Below are 17254 nucleotides of genomic sequence, written 5' to 3' on the forward strand. Positions count from 1 at the left end.
GGGAGCCCTCACTAGCGTTCCTTGTGGCTCAGGCCCCACTGCTGCAGAGGCAGAGCAGTGGCTGCGGTCGTGGGGATCGCAAATGTATCTGGTGGAGGGAATGGAGACGGGCCAGTCCCTTTTTTTCTTACTCCCCCACCAGATCTAACTCTCTCTCCCAGGGATTGGAAGCATGCTCTGCGGTTTCTTCCCCCCGGGGAGAGGGCTTGACGCTCCACCTATCGTCGTCCGAGGAGGTCGATGTGGAGAGCGTCGATGGGACTGTGGATTCGCCACCCCAGTCTGCTCAGTATGTAGTTACTCATGCCATGGCCAAGTTACATCTTGATTGGCCCGCCGAGAAACAGGCTGAGAGCAAACTAGATGAACGCTTTTTGCGCTCTAAGCCGCTACCTCCACGCCGGGGCCTCCCGGATTTCCCTGATCTCCACACCGAGGTATCTTCAATCCCTCTGTCATTAATTATTCCAACGTTGTGGGACTGAATGAGCATGGGCACAGGGCGATGCCCCGGGTTGAACAGACGTTTGCAAGCTGTCTCCCGGTGCGGCACCGTCCCTGAAGGCCCCGGCATTGCCCTCCAAGCCACTGTGTACCACCTCGGCTTTGGTGGGCAAAGGGTACAGGCCGGTGCTTGCCTGCACACCATGGCGGTGTTGCAGGCCTACCAAGCCAACCTGCTGAAGGAGCTAGATGAGAGCGAGAAAGTGAAGGCGACGACATTAAAGAACTGCGTTGGACTGCTGATTTATTTATGGTTGACCCTTTCTGATATTAAGGAGAAAGACAGGGTCTTCCTCCTGGACGCCCCGCTTGTGCCTTCTGGCCTGTTCGGCGACGCTGTCAACTCGATCGTTGACAGCTTTCAGGAGGCCACCTTGAAGGTCTACGTGGCGGCCATAGCTGCTTACCACGCCCCTCTTGGTGGTCAGTCTTTGTGGAGACACCCACTAATTACACATTTCCTCTGCGAGCACTAGATGCATACGTCCACAGAGCTGCCCTGTGAAGGAAGTCGGACCAGCTTTTTGTTTGCTGTGGTTCTTCTAAGAGGGGTCTCCCTGTTACTAAGCAGACCCTCAGCAAGTGGATTGTGGATGCCATTTCTCTTTCCTACGAGTCCTCTGATCTTCCCTCCCCCTTAGGGGTCAAGGCTCACTCTACTAGGGGCATGGCGGCCTCCAAGGCCTTCCTGTCGTGGGTCCCCATGCTCGACATCTGTAACACTGCAGGCTGGTCCATGCCGCTCACTTTTGTGAGGTTTTACAACCTTAATGTGCGTGCCACTCCGGGCTCCTCTGTTCTCTCACCTTAGCTCTTCCACACTAGGCAGGGATTTGCAAGTCTGGTGACTTGGGCATTCTCGTTCCCATAGCGTTTCGACGCAGCTCGAGTTCCTGAAGAGGATCGTCCCTAGGTTACATGTGTAACCATGATTCCCCGAGGGAACGAGATGGTGTATCTCATTGCCATACTTCCGACATCCCTGCGAGTGCTTCCTTCTTTTACCAGAAACTGCCGCTATCTCCACCGCATGTGCTTTTAAGCTTCCTGGTCGATACGTCACCCTGCCCATGATGTCTCGCCACTCTGTTGGACTGATTACATATGTGATTCAGAGCGTGGTCATGCTGAATGTGTTCCCATTTCGATGCAGCGTCTCGTTCCCTTGGGGAACAATGGTTACACACGTAACCTAGGGATGTTTCATGTTATATCGGAGACTCAGTAACTCATCGCTGCTGTAAATCATCAGTCCGTCGTTTCTCAAACTTCCCAACTCCACTACAGCTTTGAGTGCAAGAATACAATAGACAGCGCATTTTAAACTCCAAATCCAAACCAAGATAAATTTAAAAAGCATATTTCAGAAAGTCTATAGATAAAATAGCATAAAAAACAACTTTAAAACAAACAAACTCAAACAGACACTAGCACACCAGTGTCTGGGTCAGCACTTGCACATGCACCCCAACCAACCAATTGGTAGATATGAGTCCCTCAGTTGTCCTCATTGTGAAAAGATGGATCTCAAAATCATACAGGCATTGTTGGAAAGGGTTCAAATACAGAAAAATGCTGGAAAACCAAAGAATTTGTGGGACCTGAAGGATTTTTCTGAAGAACAGCAGACAGGACAAACAAGGGACTCATGAACAACTATCACTAAACCAAAAACACAGCTGTGGATCATTCAGGTAACAACACAGTATTAAGAAGCAAGTGTATGTAAACTTTGAACGGGGTCATTTTTATAAATTCAACTATTATTTTCTCTTGTGGACTATATGTAAACATCTTTTATGTGAAATATCTTATTCAGGTCAGTACTAAATAAACAATAACATGTATTTTGTATGAAGTGAATTTGTGAATTTTACATCATAGTTCCCCTTTTATTCAAACAAGGATAAAAGACAAAATCCTAAAACTTCCCATCAAACTGAATCTACTGAGTATTCTGAATATAACTCTGAATATAAATCATTACAGTAGGCTTACCATAGTGATACAGCATTGCCTTAAACAAAGATTGTTATGTTCTGCCTCAATAATTAATTTCTTATGAAAAATAAAATGAGAAAACTTATGTAGTGTACAGTTCAAGTTTTACTTATAGGAATGATGCTACATATATTTTTAGCATTTCAACCACAGCAAAATTATCTTTTTATGTGATTCTTTCAATTTGCAGAAATGATCCCCCAGGGATAATAAAAACAAGCAGACAAGTAAACAAACAAACTAAAAACATTTGCTTATGTCTCTTCACTTTTTGATCTCCAGGATTTGAAATTCACAACTGTATTTCCTGCATAAGACACCATAGCCAGTGATGCAAATATCTGAAAAGGAAAAGAACAGGAATTTGTCGTTCAAATTATTATAGGCTACTGCTACAAGTTCTTTTTGTAATTGCAAGACACACACACATACAAAATGCAGTACAGTAATGTCTGTTTACTTAATGTCAACTCATTATTTCAGTCCAGGAAAATAATCAGCTGTGGAAGGAAATACATTGCTTCCAGGTGCTAGGCTATAAGAAAACAAGAGTATTGCTAAACTACTGAGGGAAGTTGCTTTTCCTACCGTTGATGCCACCCAGCTGATGAAGTAGTAGCGCCCTCTAATGGCCACATTCAAAGATATGGCACAAATCACAGCTGCTGTCAGGTACAATACAGAGGCGCTGCCATTAAAGCATATTCCCTGTGAATTAACAAGCATGTAGTTTAATGAAAGTTTGGTGAGAAATAATTTTTTGGACATTCATTTGTGTAGTTTAATTTAGAAAAGTTTAACTAATATTTATTCAAATCTACTCACCAAAATTGTCCATGGGATCTGGGGAATCCTGGTGTGGGCCATAGTCAGGTATATGAGGAAGAGAATGACAGTAAGCACCCAATAAAACACTGACACAAACATTACCCATCCCAGTGCAGGAACATGGAGGTACGCCGTCCCACCAATCAGAGTCCACACCAGAAGCCCAAACACCTGAGGTTGAAGATGGAGCACAGACACTCAACGGACTGAAACAGCACTCTTTAAACACATTGAAACTGATCTAAAACCAGCCATAAGAAAGCAGATAACGGGCATCACATGAGATAGCATTTCTGTAGCTCAAATAGTACAGTAGGCCTATGACACTAGCAAAGCCATTGTTGTTTGAATCCTACAGGAAATACATGAACTGATAAAACATGAATGCACTGTAAGTCACTTTGGATAAATGCATCTGCCAAACGCTTGAATGCAATCACCAACTCATATTTTAGGACCTGAAAAAAAAAACTTTAGAATTGAGCTGTAAAAACACATTTTGTCAAACAAAATAAAAACAATGACAATTATGTTCTCTAAGCAGCAGAACTGGGCCTAGCCACCACTCCTTAACACCATATTATTCTCCAGAGACTTCCCACCCTCCCTTCCTGTTATAAACCACAAAGAAATTCTCAATGTGTTCTTGATATTACAGGAAAACTTATTTTGGGTTTGGAAGACAGAGCTGGCTATAGATTAGACCAGGAAAGGGAATGCTTAGATTTGACTCAGAGCATGTGGTGGAAGGAAGAAGAACAATACAAGCTGAAAGGAAGAGTTTGTTTCCCAGCTGTTTTGGTTGGTCCTCTTCCTCTCTTTCCTTAGTGAGTAATTATCTTTATGAGCAACAAAAATTCTTAAATTTTGTCGTTCCTATTCACCATATACTGTATGGTTGCAAGCTATTCCTTGTGAAAAAGAAGTGTGATTGTATTGAATGTACACTTGCAGTGTACTTCCAATTTAAAAAGTATATAAAAAAAAACTTTTAGTATCAATGAAATATAAGGTCACTTAAGTGTACTTAAAGAGAGTAAACTTTCATGATTATGTTTCTGAGCTCACTTTAAAAAAGTGCATTTTGTAAATAATGTTAAATTAAAAGGTTTACAGTATATTTTAAATCATGTTTTAATATGTTTTTCTCATGCTTTAAGTACACTTATTCTGTGTGTTGTGTTGACTAACATACTAAAGCATGTGTTATCTAATATTACTATTACAATATTAAGTCAATATTTTACTTCCTATATAGCTTCCTTATTGCAAATGTGTAATTACAAATATATTCAAATACATAAAGTTTCAATAGAGATTAATTTATGATAGCCTAACTGAAGTATATTTTAGCTACCATAAATGCTTGTTTATACAGTCAGCAGTAGGCCTGCATTTTAACCATATTTCAAAGGCCAAAAAAATAAAATAATAATAATAAAATTACATTAGGCACTCTTAACTTTGAACTGCATTTAAACTACCACACAAATTTTATATAAACTATTTTACATTTTCATTAAATTGTAAATAGCATGCAATTACGCCTCCTAACATTATGTAATTCACACTTAAATACATTCTTTTAAATTAGACCTATATTGTTTCCGTAATAAGTAGGCTACTCTTTTTAAATGAGTTAAAGTGTACTACTTTTTTTGCAGCTGATAAACAGTGCAGATGAAATAAAATAAAATAAATAATAATAAAAAATGAACTGAAATAAAAGATTAAAAAAAACAGTTTCACTTTTGCTATATCAAGAGATACATCATTGCATCCTCCTCTGGGAAATGGAAAGTGGAAAACTGTGCAAAAAGTGTCCTTTTCTAAGTAGAGATACCTCCAGCAATCTAGATTAGTTTTCTTTCAATCTAATTCATAACCAATGCTTTATCTTGTGACTTAAAAGTAGGCTAATACTTAGGCTTTCTAAATAGTGGGCTAAGTTTAGATTCACTATTCAGCTATCTCAGCTATACTTACGATTTCTCCAGCCATAAACACGCCAGAAGCAGAGCGAATAAAGCTCCCATCATAAGCCAACTTGGAGTGTGACAAGCCTAAACTCTCTATAGTTGAGCTCTTACTGGTTCTGTCAGTAATGGTGCTGGTGCTGTCGGTGCGCGACTCGGAGTCGATCTCCATTCTAACGGAATTACAAAAACTCCCGGAATAAACCAAGAAGTGATCCCTGCTCCTAAATGAAAGGAACCCTACTATGGTGAAGGCGTAGCCCATAAAAGGGATGTCCGATTCGTGAAAGAATCGTCCTTTTTGAAACGGATCTTTTTAATGAATTTGCTGAACCGGTTCACAATCATAATAATAATCGGACTGCTGCGGTTCGAGCGGCTCTCAAGCATCACTTCACTGACTCATTGAACCGAGGCGAGAAGAACCAAGCGTCTCTTGGATAAGACTCGCAATGATCCAGTAAAACCAACGCACTTGTAAAACAAGACAAGAACAGACGCGGTAGATGATGGAAAGTAATTGTTGTGCTTTCACGTTTATCCTGCATGCAGTCGTTCAGAAGCTGCGATGCAGTTGTTTATAGTATGCAAACTGATACACTTGAATTGTTAGTTTTTATCTGTTTCTTTTTTATTTTATTTTATTTTTTTTTCTTCTTTTTCTTTTTTTTTAATTGCCTATTCACTCCAACCAAGTGCTCTTTTGCTCGTTCTAAAGTAAAGGCTACTACGTATTTTTACGCAAACAAATTTCTATAATAGGCCTATTGCTTAAGCGAATTGTCCGAACAATTTCAAAATAAATCACGAACCAAATCAAAACGATTTTGCTAACCAGTTTGAGCAATTTATTTAACTGACTTTAAAGGGGTCATATGATGCAATTTAATTTTTTCCTTTCTCTTTGAAGTGTTACAAGCTCTTGGTGCATAAAGAAGATCTGTAAAGTTGCAAAGACTAAAGTCTCAAATCCAAAGAGAATCATATGACCCCTTTAAAATAATTAGCCTATTTATTCGCTAACAGGGCGTGCTGTAGGCTACCATAGGCCTATATTCTTTCATACAAATTACACTAGGCCTATGGGCTAGCTAGTCTATAATCACAACAAAATGAATCGGCAAATACAATAAACATCCTTATAAATAAACGTAATTATAAACAACAAACGTCATTAAAACAACTAACGGCAACTAACATGTTAGTTATGATTATGTTTTTCTGTTTGTTTGTTTTTTAATAATTTTTAGGGCTCGTATGCCACGGTTTGAACCACGTTATGATGTAAATAAATAAATTAATAGTAATTATATATATATATATATATATATATATTCGGCTATATATAATGGATTTATTATTATTATTATTAGCAGGTTTTGCTATTGGAAAGTTACTGAACAGAGTTAGAATGATAAAATTTATATGCACAAGCCAGTCAAACCATCATTGTTATAACCTTTTTAATATCAGAGAGATAGCACTGGCATAGAATTAGGCAAATTTTGCTATGCTGAAGAGAACACTACGACTTCTGACGAGAACACTTAGGCCTGTTGGTGCATTGTTTAACCTGACTTTATTTGATCATCAGTGAATGATCGTCTGCGCGCATAAATGCGAAGACAACTGAGGCAACAGAACATTTTTATTAACAAAACGACACAAATTACCTCACTACCCTTTTTCCTGTAATATTTCCAGCATGTCGCAAGAGGGCAGCAAATCCATAGAAGTTGTCAAACTATGGTACTGAACGGTTCATCTATAACTGAACTGGAGTCTCTAGGCCAGCATTTTACTGCTTAGTATTTTGCAGAAAATACTAACAAAATGTTCTCCAAAAATGTGTCATGACTGTTAATTGTTTTATTTGTGATATCTTAATTTCACACTATATTGTCGATTGTAGGCTACTATTATTATTAAATATTATCTACATAGCAACATTTAGAAAGTCATTACATAACTCTAATATTACTGACATCACTAAATTCATTAAATTAAATGCATGAGGGGAACGACCAATCAAACGTCTATTTTCTGTTATAATGTATATAACACAGTCACCACAAACCTATTATTTGATGGCTGTTCACCCCATCCTTTCTGCCAGCTCTCTACATCAAAGGTTTGCTTTCACTTTGTTGATCTGATTTTTTATTTATGACTAAACAAACCTGAAAATGCCATGAAAGCATCTTGCCCAGCTGTGTTGCTCTACCCCGCTAATACAGTCTGTTACAGGCAATATCAGTGAACGGGCTCCAGCTATTGAATTAAAATATTTTATTTGAGACTCTGTACACAGCCATTAATAATACTCCATACAGGAAAGAGCGTATTACAATCCTGGAAAAGAAAATAAGAGAATCAGATTAAATTAAATAGATTTTTTTTAAATTTAATAATCAATACTTGATTAGAAATAAAACAGTTGATCGATCCATATAGATATTTATCATGTTTTTTCAACATTTAAAATCCTAATAGACTCTCGATGCTATATTTGTTTATAATCAGTAGGCTTTAAATCTAGTATTATTTATCATCTATAATATTTTAATTAAAATAAGTTTGATTCATAAAATAAACATGGCAAAAATTCCTGGTGGAAAAAATCACGGCAAAAATAAGATGTCCATTGCTCAGTACCCTGCGTGTGGCATGTTCGTCTCAGTAACCTCTATTTACTAATTGTTGTTCACAGCGGTCACCATGTAGTCAGTTGTAAAGGTTATGCCTTCGATAAATGCACGGTTCCACAGAATGTAATTAAGTCATCTTAGGAGGAGACGTGCTGTGAGGCTGGTATAATGCTTTGCAGGCAGCCATGTTTAAGATGCATGCATTTATTTCATAGTTTAACAGAAATTAAATTAAAGGTCTAGTTATTGTAACTGTAAAAAATAAATAGGTCATACAGAATATATTATAAACATTAGCTACTCACTATAATACATTATAAAAAATATAGATTTTCATTATATTACATTTACAAAAATTTCCATCATATTGTGACAGCATTAAATTTGAAGTTTTTAATTATCTATCTTAATTTGAGAGGAATTCTGCATGTTTATCTCATGTACTATATTCTGAGACAGACTCCATGAGAGTAGCAAGGTCGAAAGTTCAGTGTCATATACTGTCATATACCTTTGCTTTGTACTTTAATTGTAGCTAATGGCAAAGTCAGGATGTGCGCAAGCACTGCTATAAAAATCATTAATTGATCTTTCTTATGTTATTCAGGTTAAATATTTCCCTCTCTAATTTCAAGAAATATTTAGTATTGAAATTTGGATATGCATTTTTGTTTTGTTAAAAAAAAAAATAAATCAAATAATTAAGCATACAAAAATATTAATGGGATGTTTTTCTTCTTCTTCTTTTTAATCTATTAACCATATTTAAATTTGTATTTACTAATATCCAGCCATATTTGTACTTGTTCAAAGTTGATAATAATACCAACAACAACAACAAAAAATGTCTTCTGAGTAAATTCTATTATTGGTAGTCAGAGGCACTACAGGGGCTGTTCTTATTTTTGTAAGAAGAAAGTCTTCAGCTTTGTCTATGAATACTTCTTGCTCAAGGGACCTTATACTGATAAATAACCCTCATAATGCAGGGATTGTTTAGGAGATAATAACAAAAGACCGTCAATAGGACTGTTATAAGTCTTTAAATCAACAGAACTGTTTTAACCTGTGGGATTTGTTTATATTACAAAAGTACAGTAATCAATACTAAACCCTGATGCTGAATCCATGCATTACTTTCTAATTACCAGATCTGTGGAGTCTCTGTATTAAAAAGATCTAGATCAGATTAGGATATCTTAAGCCTTTAAAAAGATGAGTAGGTGCTGGGAGTTTCTCAGCATAAATGCACATCAGAGAGAAAGAGATGGATAATCTACAATCTACAAAACACAGTTACATTAAATTGTAGGCAGAACATTTTATTCATATATATATATATATATATATATATATATATAATATTCTATAAAGGATCAAATATATTCTATAAAGGAATGCTAAATATTCTATAAAGGAATCTCCCTAGATAATCTTTTTTTTTTTTTTTTGGGGAAAACAGAAGAACTATACTCAGAAAAAAAAGATGAACGACTAAAAAAAAAAAATACTAGATCCAGTTATGATGATATACTAGACTCTCATCCAAACAAGTTCAAAACAATCAGATATTCTATGTGGTGGTGATCTATCACAGGAGCTCACTACAACGTCCATTCACTTTGAGTTTTATCCCTTAATTCCAAGTCAAAGGGCTTGTGCTATCGCCATTGAGCCAGGGTCAGAAAGGGTCAAAGGTTAAAAGGGGGCTGTGATAGTCGTGACACTGCTGCAATCAAACATGAGAACACAAACTCTCTGCAACTTCAGCTAACAGTTGCAACAGTATCGGGCATGTTGCTAAAACAATTTTAAATTGGAACTTTTTCAAACAAATCTCAGGAAAAGAAAGTCTTTCATCAAGAATTGATAGGGTAAAAGCAGCTAAGTGTCCTTTAACACTCAGTCTCTCCGTTACCTCAAAGTTAATGATGACTCCTGAGGATGGTCACATTCAAGATGGAGTCCTAGAGGTAGATGAAAATCAGATCTCTCCTTTTGCACTTTTCAGTCATGAAAATGATTATCGTGCCACTGTAAAATCCTTGAAGCAAAATTGAAAAAAGGAAATTAAACTGGCTGAATTATCTTTTTTTTAAATCATGAATGAAGGGTCTTTCGTGGTCTCTGGAGCAAGAATGGAGTGTGTTTGAAGGAAGAGGAGGATGGTGGGTCTGCATTAAGACATTCTCATCCCTGATGATTCTCCCTGCTGCCTTTTATATTCTTTCCTCTTCACCCAGACTCTGACGCGGTGGTAAGCCGCTCGGAGAATCATTGAAAGGGTGAACGAGGAGCCAACACCGAAGGGATTAATTATTTCGTTGTCTAGGACCGGGCCGGATTTACCAAACCACTCAGAGACACGGGCAAATCCTCTCACCTCTGTATGAGAACAACATACATGCAAACATTTCAATCGGAGTCCGAAGAAGAGCAGAGGACCATGGGAACAGACACTGCGATATGCCCATGATCAGTTTACATCTGCTCAGCCTTGGAACTGCCAGATATAATCAATGCTTCCATTTGTATGACGAGCAAAAAGAAAAAGAAGAAATCCATTCTGACCACAAACTGACCATGAAGACAGGTGATCTGAGACATAGTTCAATCAAAGTGGTTATACCCCATTCAGCAAACAATTTGACTGTGTGTGTGAGAGAGACCTGTACCACAAAACCAGTCATAATCTTTTTTTTTTTTTACTGAGATCATCTGAACGTTGAATAAGTTTTCCATTGATGTATGGAAGGATGGATGTTAGGATATGACAATATTTGGCCGAGATACAACTATTTGAAAATCTGGAATCTGAGGGTGCAAAAACATCTAAATATTGAGAAAATCGCCTTTAAAGTTGTCCAAATGAAGTCCTTAGCAATGCATATTACTAATCAAAAATGACCTTTTGATATGTTTGCGGTAGGAAATGTCCAAAATATCTTCATGGAACATGATCTTTACTTAAGCTGGCCGCACACTAGAAGATTTTAAGGCCGATTTGCACCCCCGAACGTTCGGGAGTGTGACCCGATTCACGGCTTGTCGCAAGCGATTTTTTTCCCAAAAATCCTCTATTGTGTGGTGTCATTACGATTCTGCTCCCGATTGAGACGAAGTGTCCCCAAACTCAAATCGTAAATATCAAACATGTTTGATATGTATGACTCTTGATCTGGCTGCCTCTGACGTGATACTCGCGATAGCCAATGAGAGCGAGCAAGCCTCACTTACCGGATGTTGCAGCCACAAAGATGCCTCAAAAGCAGCTGTGGCTAGAAGGGATACAGCTCCGACCGGAAATGAACAATGAAATTTTCTACCTATTAGATTGTGTTTTATTAATGTCTACACCTACCCCTTACAATAATGAAACAATAGTAAATTCTTGTTGTACAGTGTAACAAAAATTACGCTACATTGATGTGCGCATGCCCAGTAGTTTTAGCTGTATAAAAATTATGCTGTATTGATGTGTGCATGCCCAGGAGCGCCATACGTAGCCTATCTCTTCTAGGCTTAACCCTCGAAAGCAGAATACATCACCCATATTCTTTTTATACTTTGTTTTTACTGTGAAACAAAACGCGCGCCGGGAGAGCCAGCTGACAACGTCTTCTTCTTCTTCTTCTTGTTTTATGGCGGGTGGCATCCAACGTTAAGGTGCATTACCGCCACCTACTATACTGGAGTGTGGACCAGAGTGACTAACAGAACTTTATATATAAAAAAAAAATATATAAAATATAAAAAAAATAAAAACCATTATTAATAATAAAATAACAATTATACTTTATATTCTATTTATTGTTCTTTTTCATTTTAGTAAAGCCTCCTATTCGACTGTCAACAGACAATCGTATCTTTTTCTCAGGATTATCTGACAGATCACATTTCTTGGTTTGATGTCCCGATGAAGTTTTCACCATATAAGAAAACTGCTGGTTTTTCAAGCGACCCCGGTCAGACTCCCTCGCGTTCATCAAACTCTTATAAGGTTTGGGACGATTTAAGTGTCTGAGGACGATCAGCTGACAACATCGATTGTTCTCCATTTGTTTATCTTCTCTAGTCACGTTTGATCTCGCGAGTCTTCATGAGATCTCGTGTCACTGTGAAATCGTCCCTGCAATCGACAAGTGTGTGGTCTCGCGGTCTGCTGGAATCGTCTAGTGTGCGCGTTCAGAGGATTATAAGGCTAAAAATCCGTTGAAACTGTCTTCATGTCTGTGGTCTCACATGGTTTTAAAATTGGTTAAGATTTGAAAATCTTCTAGTGTGCGGCCAGCTTAAATATCCTAATGATTTTTGGCATTAAACAAAAGTCAATAATTTTGACCCATACAATGTATTGTTGGCTATTGCTACAAACATTACCAAGGGAAGTAGGGGTGCTGAGGGTGCTGCAGCTCCTCTAATAACTCTTCTATGACCTCCCCATTTGTATCTGTTCTAACTCCTCCCCATAAAGTGCTATGCGCATTAAAATCCCCACATACCAACACCCTATCACTATCCATCCCATCAATTTGTTTTAAGTTATCTAAAACTAGCCTCTTACAAGGATTATAAAAATTAATAATTACAAACTTTCCCTCACCTGTCCATATCTCTACACCAACATAATCTTGCTCACTTCCTATACTCACCTCTCTAAATGCAATATCTTCCTGAATAAATGTAGCACATCCCCCTCCATTTCCCTCCTCCCTATCACTTCTAACAGATGAATAACCAACTATTCTAAAATCCAAGTTTGGTTTCAACCACGTTTCCTGTACACAAATCACATCTGGCTTAATGGGCAAATCATCTATAAACTTTTTAAATTCCTGTCCATTAGCCAATAAGCTTCTCGCATTCCATTGCAGACAGAGAACCATTATCAACACTATCCAGTTCCTGACTGTTCTTGACTTGTTTGGACACTGAGATCATTTCTAACCTCCTCCCATGTCAGTCCTCTGATATCTAGATGCTGGACTGCTGCTTTTACAATAATTTGTATTCTCTCTGTTTTAGACTTGATCCCCATTGTAGCATTGATTACTCCTGCTATGAATGTGACTAGTTTCTTAATGTCAACCATCACCTTCTCTTCATTTGCCTGATCTGAATCCTTATCGAGTTGTTTACCTGTACTGCTTCTTTCTCCATTTCCTCCTCTCTGACTTACTATCCTCACAGCCTCTGCATACGTCACCTTACCCTGAATCCTCGCCTGTTGTATTTCTTTTTCCCTTTTCAGTACTTCACAGCCACCATAAGCCACACTATGATTTCCACCACAGTTACAACATCTGGGTTGCTCCATGTGACCACACTGCTCATAATCATGATCTTCTCCACATCTAGCACATCTTCTTCTGCCTTTGCAGGTTTTGGCTGTATGACCAAATCTTTGACAGTTGTAACATCTCATTGGCTTTGGTACATATTCTCTTACATTATAACTCATAAAGCCTAGAGTTACTTTTTTGGGAAGCACTTCATCTTCAAATTCAACCATGATAGACTCGCTGTCTAGCCTTACTCCCTCACGAGTTACCTGCAGCCTCCGAACACCCTTCACACTTCCTCCCTTTAAGTTTGCCTTGATTTCGTCCATAGTAACGCTGACTGGCACTCCCCAGATCACTCCTTTACACCATTTAGTTCCTCTTTCAATATAATTTACACTCACCACTTTATTCCTCCCTATTTCTTTCATCCTACCAGCCCGCTGTCTCTGTTCCTCGCTTCTACAAACAATCAACAAATTGCCATCTCTCAACACCTTTGCCATATTAATATCACCGACCTGATTTTTTAAAACGGTTGTTAACTTTACCGGACTCATTGACAAAATTCCCTTCTCCTCCGCAAATCTCAATATAATTTTGAAGTCGCCATCTGCCTTCTCTCTTTCCTCGTTTCCTTCTCCAACACCTCCACTGCCTCTTATTTTCTTCGACCTGACTCCTGCTAAATCATCTCCTCTCTTTTCCTTCATTCTCACACTTCCTTGGCTTATATCCATACTATCGTCACTATCTCCTATTTCAGACTCTCCCCACTCTGGTCCATTCACAGCATAGTTGTGCCGACCCGCCACAACTTTCTTCCATTCACTATTCTTTTTCATTTTAGTAAAGCCTCGTATTCGACTGTCAACAGACAATCGTATCTTTTTCTCAGGATCATCTGACAGATCACATTTCTTGGTTTGATGTCCCGATGAAGTTTTCACCATATAAGAAAACACTGCTGGTTTTTCAAGCGACCCCGGTCAGACTCCCTCGCGTTCATCAAACTCTTATAAGGTTTGGGACGATTTAAGTGTCTGAGGACGATCAGCTGACAACATCGATTGTTCTCCATTTGTTTATCTTCTCTAGTCACGTTTGATCTCGCGAGTCTTCATGAGATCTCGTGTCACTGTGAAATCGTCCCTGCAATCGACAAGTGTGTGGTCTCGCGGTCTGCTGGAATCGTCTAGTGTGCGCGTTCAGAGGATTATAAGGCTAAAAATCCGTTGAAACTGTCTTCATGTCTGTGGTCTCACATGGTTTTAAAATTGGTTAAGATTTGAAAATCTTCTAGTGTGCGGCCAGCTTAAATATCCTAATGATTTTTGGCATTAAACAAAAGTCAATAATTTTGACCCATACAATGTATTGTTGGCTATTGCTACAAACATTACCAAGGGAAGTAGGGGTGCTGAGGGTGCTGCAGCCCCCCCTGGAGGGTAGCCCACGAAAAAATGGGGGTGCTGGGGGTGCGGTGTTAAAAATAAATGAATGAATGATTTGTAACAAAGAATAAATAAAAAAAATGTATTTTTATTAATTTGTATATTCATTAAAATGCATTGAAAAAAGTAGCCTAAGCCTGACAAGAAGCCACGGTTAAACATGAGTTAAGTTGAATAAAATTGACTGCAAAAGTCGTTTTAACTAAAAATAAACAGACATAAAACACTTCATGCATTTCACAGTATTAATTTAAACATTTAACCAAGATAAATGAGCGCTGTTAGGCGCATATCCAATCGCTTGTGCGGAGAGTGGAAGCTAAAGTGCGCTTTGAAGGATATGGAGGCGCCAGCGCCATCACTTGCATTTTATTTTTAATAACAGCGGAAACTTACAAATACGCCGTCATTTTTGCTCATAAAGGTAATAGTATACATCATTCGGAACGGCAAAGGGTCTGCTTGTATTTGTGTGCTCTCACAATATCAACAAAACCTTGTGCTTTTGTAAAATAAGGAAAACAAACAGGATGCGCTTTCTGTCGTCTTGGTCTTGCGCAGGAGCGCTTCACCGACATGATAAATATATCTATAGAATGCTTTAAATGACTAATTTAAAACGAAATAATTCAAATCGAAAACAAAAACTCTTTCATTATGTAATCCGTAAAGATGCATTTCTCTCTAAAGGCACGTCCAATGAGGATGGATAGTCAACATTGACTCAGAAAACATTAGTTTATTAACAAATAATTCAAATATCCCCTCACTATTTTTGACTTTTTTTGTTTCTTTTATTTTATTATATATTTTTTTGTTTGTTTGTTTTTTGGGTTGATGTGCCAAAATTGTGTTTGCATTCAGTAGCCTATACAGCAGCATTTTTGTGCCATGTTTAAAAATATACCTGTGCGACTTGAGACTGGTTTTGTGGTCCAGGGTCACATAGCTATATGAATGAGGAGCCCAACACCATAATAATAAAAGAAATAAAAAGAAATAAAAATTCACAATAATAAATTGTATTACTTAACTATATGAATTAAAATAGCTTCATTTTGGAAAAGTTTACATAAAAATCTTACACAAAAAAACATTCATCTTTTTAATAATTCTGTGTGTATACATACAAAAGAAGCCTTGATATGTCTACTAAAACAATAAATTCACACCAATCATAAAGCATCGATTTATCCATTTCATGTATGAAGTTTTTTTTCATTGTACAAATAAAACATTCCTGGGAATCTCTCTGATTTGAGTGTCAGTGATGTGCCTGTGTAGAAGTCAGGGCCCTTGGCTGGGGCCCATTTCACAGTGCTAATGTATTTCACCCAGCTCAGTATGATCCACATCGCCGCAGGTAATCCATGTCAGCTGCCTCATTTACACTGGCCTGATACTGGGGACCTTCTCAGAACATTACAATCACGCTGGAAAACTGCAGTCTGTCAGGCCAAACGACTACCTTCGATACTGTGCCAATGTTCCATGCAAGCTACATCATAAATGTACTGATTTAATTTGACCTTTGTATTATTTGACTGCAGTTTTGCTGTTAATATTCAGGTGTTTATTGGAAAAATAGGTGCTTTATAAATGTATTTATAATTTCAAACAAACACTGGAGCTCTTTCCAGCCCTACCACAGAAGATAAGGTGAGCGCTACATGAGAATGAACAGCAAAATAAAAGTTTTGATTGACAGCGTTATTTATATATTATTCACAGTGTTATTAAAACATTCTGAAAGATGGTTTTGTACACACAGGTGTTTAATATTTCTCAGGGTTTTGTATGGTATATAAAATATATGTTGTTGACACCGCCCTTTGCCCAGCCCCTGCCCCGCTGAGCATTCAGAGCTCAAATCTATTCTCCTAAACGCCTCCCTGCTGCCAGAACAACACACAAACACACAAACACAAACACTTTCTGCCCTCCTCCGCAGTCACTTGTCAGCTAAACCAGATGTCGCCTCATAATTGGCTGATGTGGGCACCCACAAAGGCGAAGACATTATTACACACAAACGCACACACACACACACACACACACACACACACCGCCGTTGCACCCCACCCCACATCCCAGCATCTTCTTCCCTATCCGAACCCAAACAAGCTTCAAGCTTCCCAATAAATAAAACCATCTCACACTGGCAATTATTTAAGCCCGTATTGCTGCAAAATATCAACAAGAGAGAGCGATAATCAAGCCGGATGCGATTTAATCCCACAAAAACAAAGCCAGGGCGAGGTATAAAAATGGTGGAGGTAGTTGTGGGAGATGGGGAGCAGGTCTGGTCTGTGGTTGCGTTGGTGGATTACTCCCTGACACAGAGAGAGCATATCTAATCAGCATTCCTGAAACCGAGCTGGGGTGAGAAAATAGATCCCAGTCTTAGTATGGCGGCCCCCCTGCTGTGCTACCTGTCAAAGCCAATATTTCCCCTTCAGCTTCCCACAAGACCACATTTACCTCCTTTCATATATTACCCATCATTCCTCTCAACAAACTCAAGCACCTACTTAATATGCTTGCAAGGTGGCAATGGTATA

The 17254-nt window shown here is 38.3% G+C and overlaps 1 protein-coding gene across 1 annotated transcript; it reads right to left on the minus strand.

Annotated features, from left to right (window-relative positions):
- Positions 1 to 2759: 2759 nt before the first annotated feature.
- Positions 2760 to 5481, minus strand: LOC107702023 (CKLF-like MARVEL transmembrane domain-containing protein 8). The gene is made up of 4 exons (XM_016504204.1): positions 5320 to 5481; positions 3331 to 3504; positions 3094 to 3213; positions 2760 to 2846 (listed from the first exon to the last, which is right to left on the minus strand). Exons 1-4 carry the CDS (start codon positions 5479 to 5481, stop codon positions 2760 to 2762), a joined length of 543 nt encoding a protein of 180 aa, XP_016359690.1.
- Positions 5482 to 17254: the final 11773 nt, after the last annotated feature.

The sequence above is a fragment of the Sinocyclocheilus anshuiensis genome, unplaced genomic scaffold (assembly GCF_001515605.1).
Source record: "Sinocyclocheilus anshuiensis isolate Anshui unplaced genomic scaffold, SAMN03320099.WGS_v1.1 scaffold1817, whole genome shotgun sequence".
NCBI lineage: Eukaryota > Metazoa > Chordata > Actinopteri > Cypriniformes > Cyprinidae > Sinocyclocheilus > Sinocyclocheilus anshuiensis.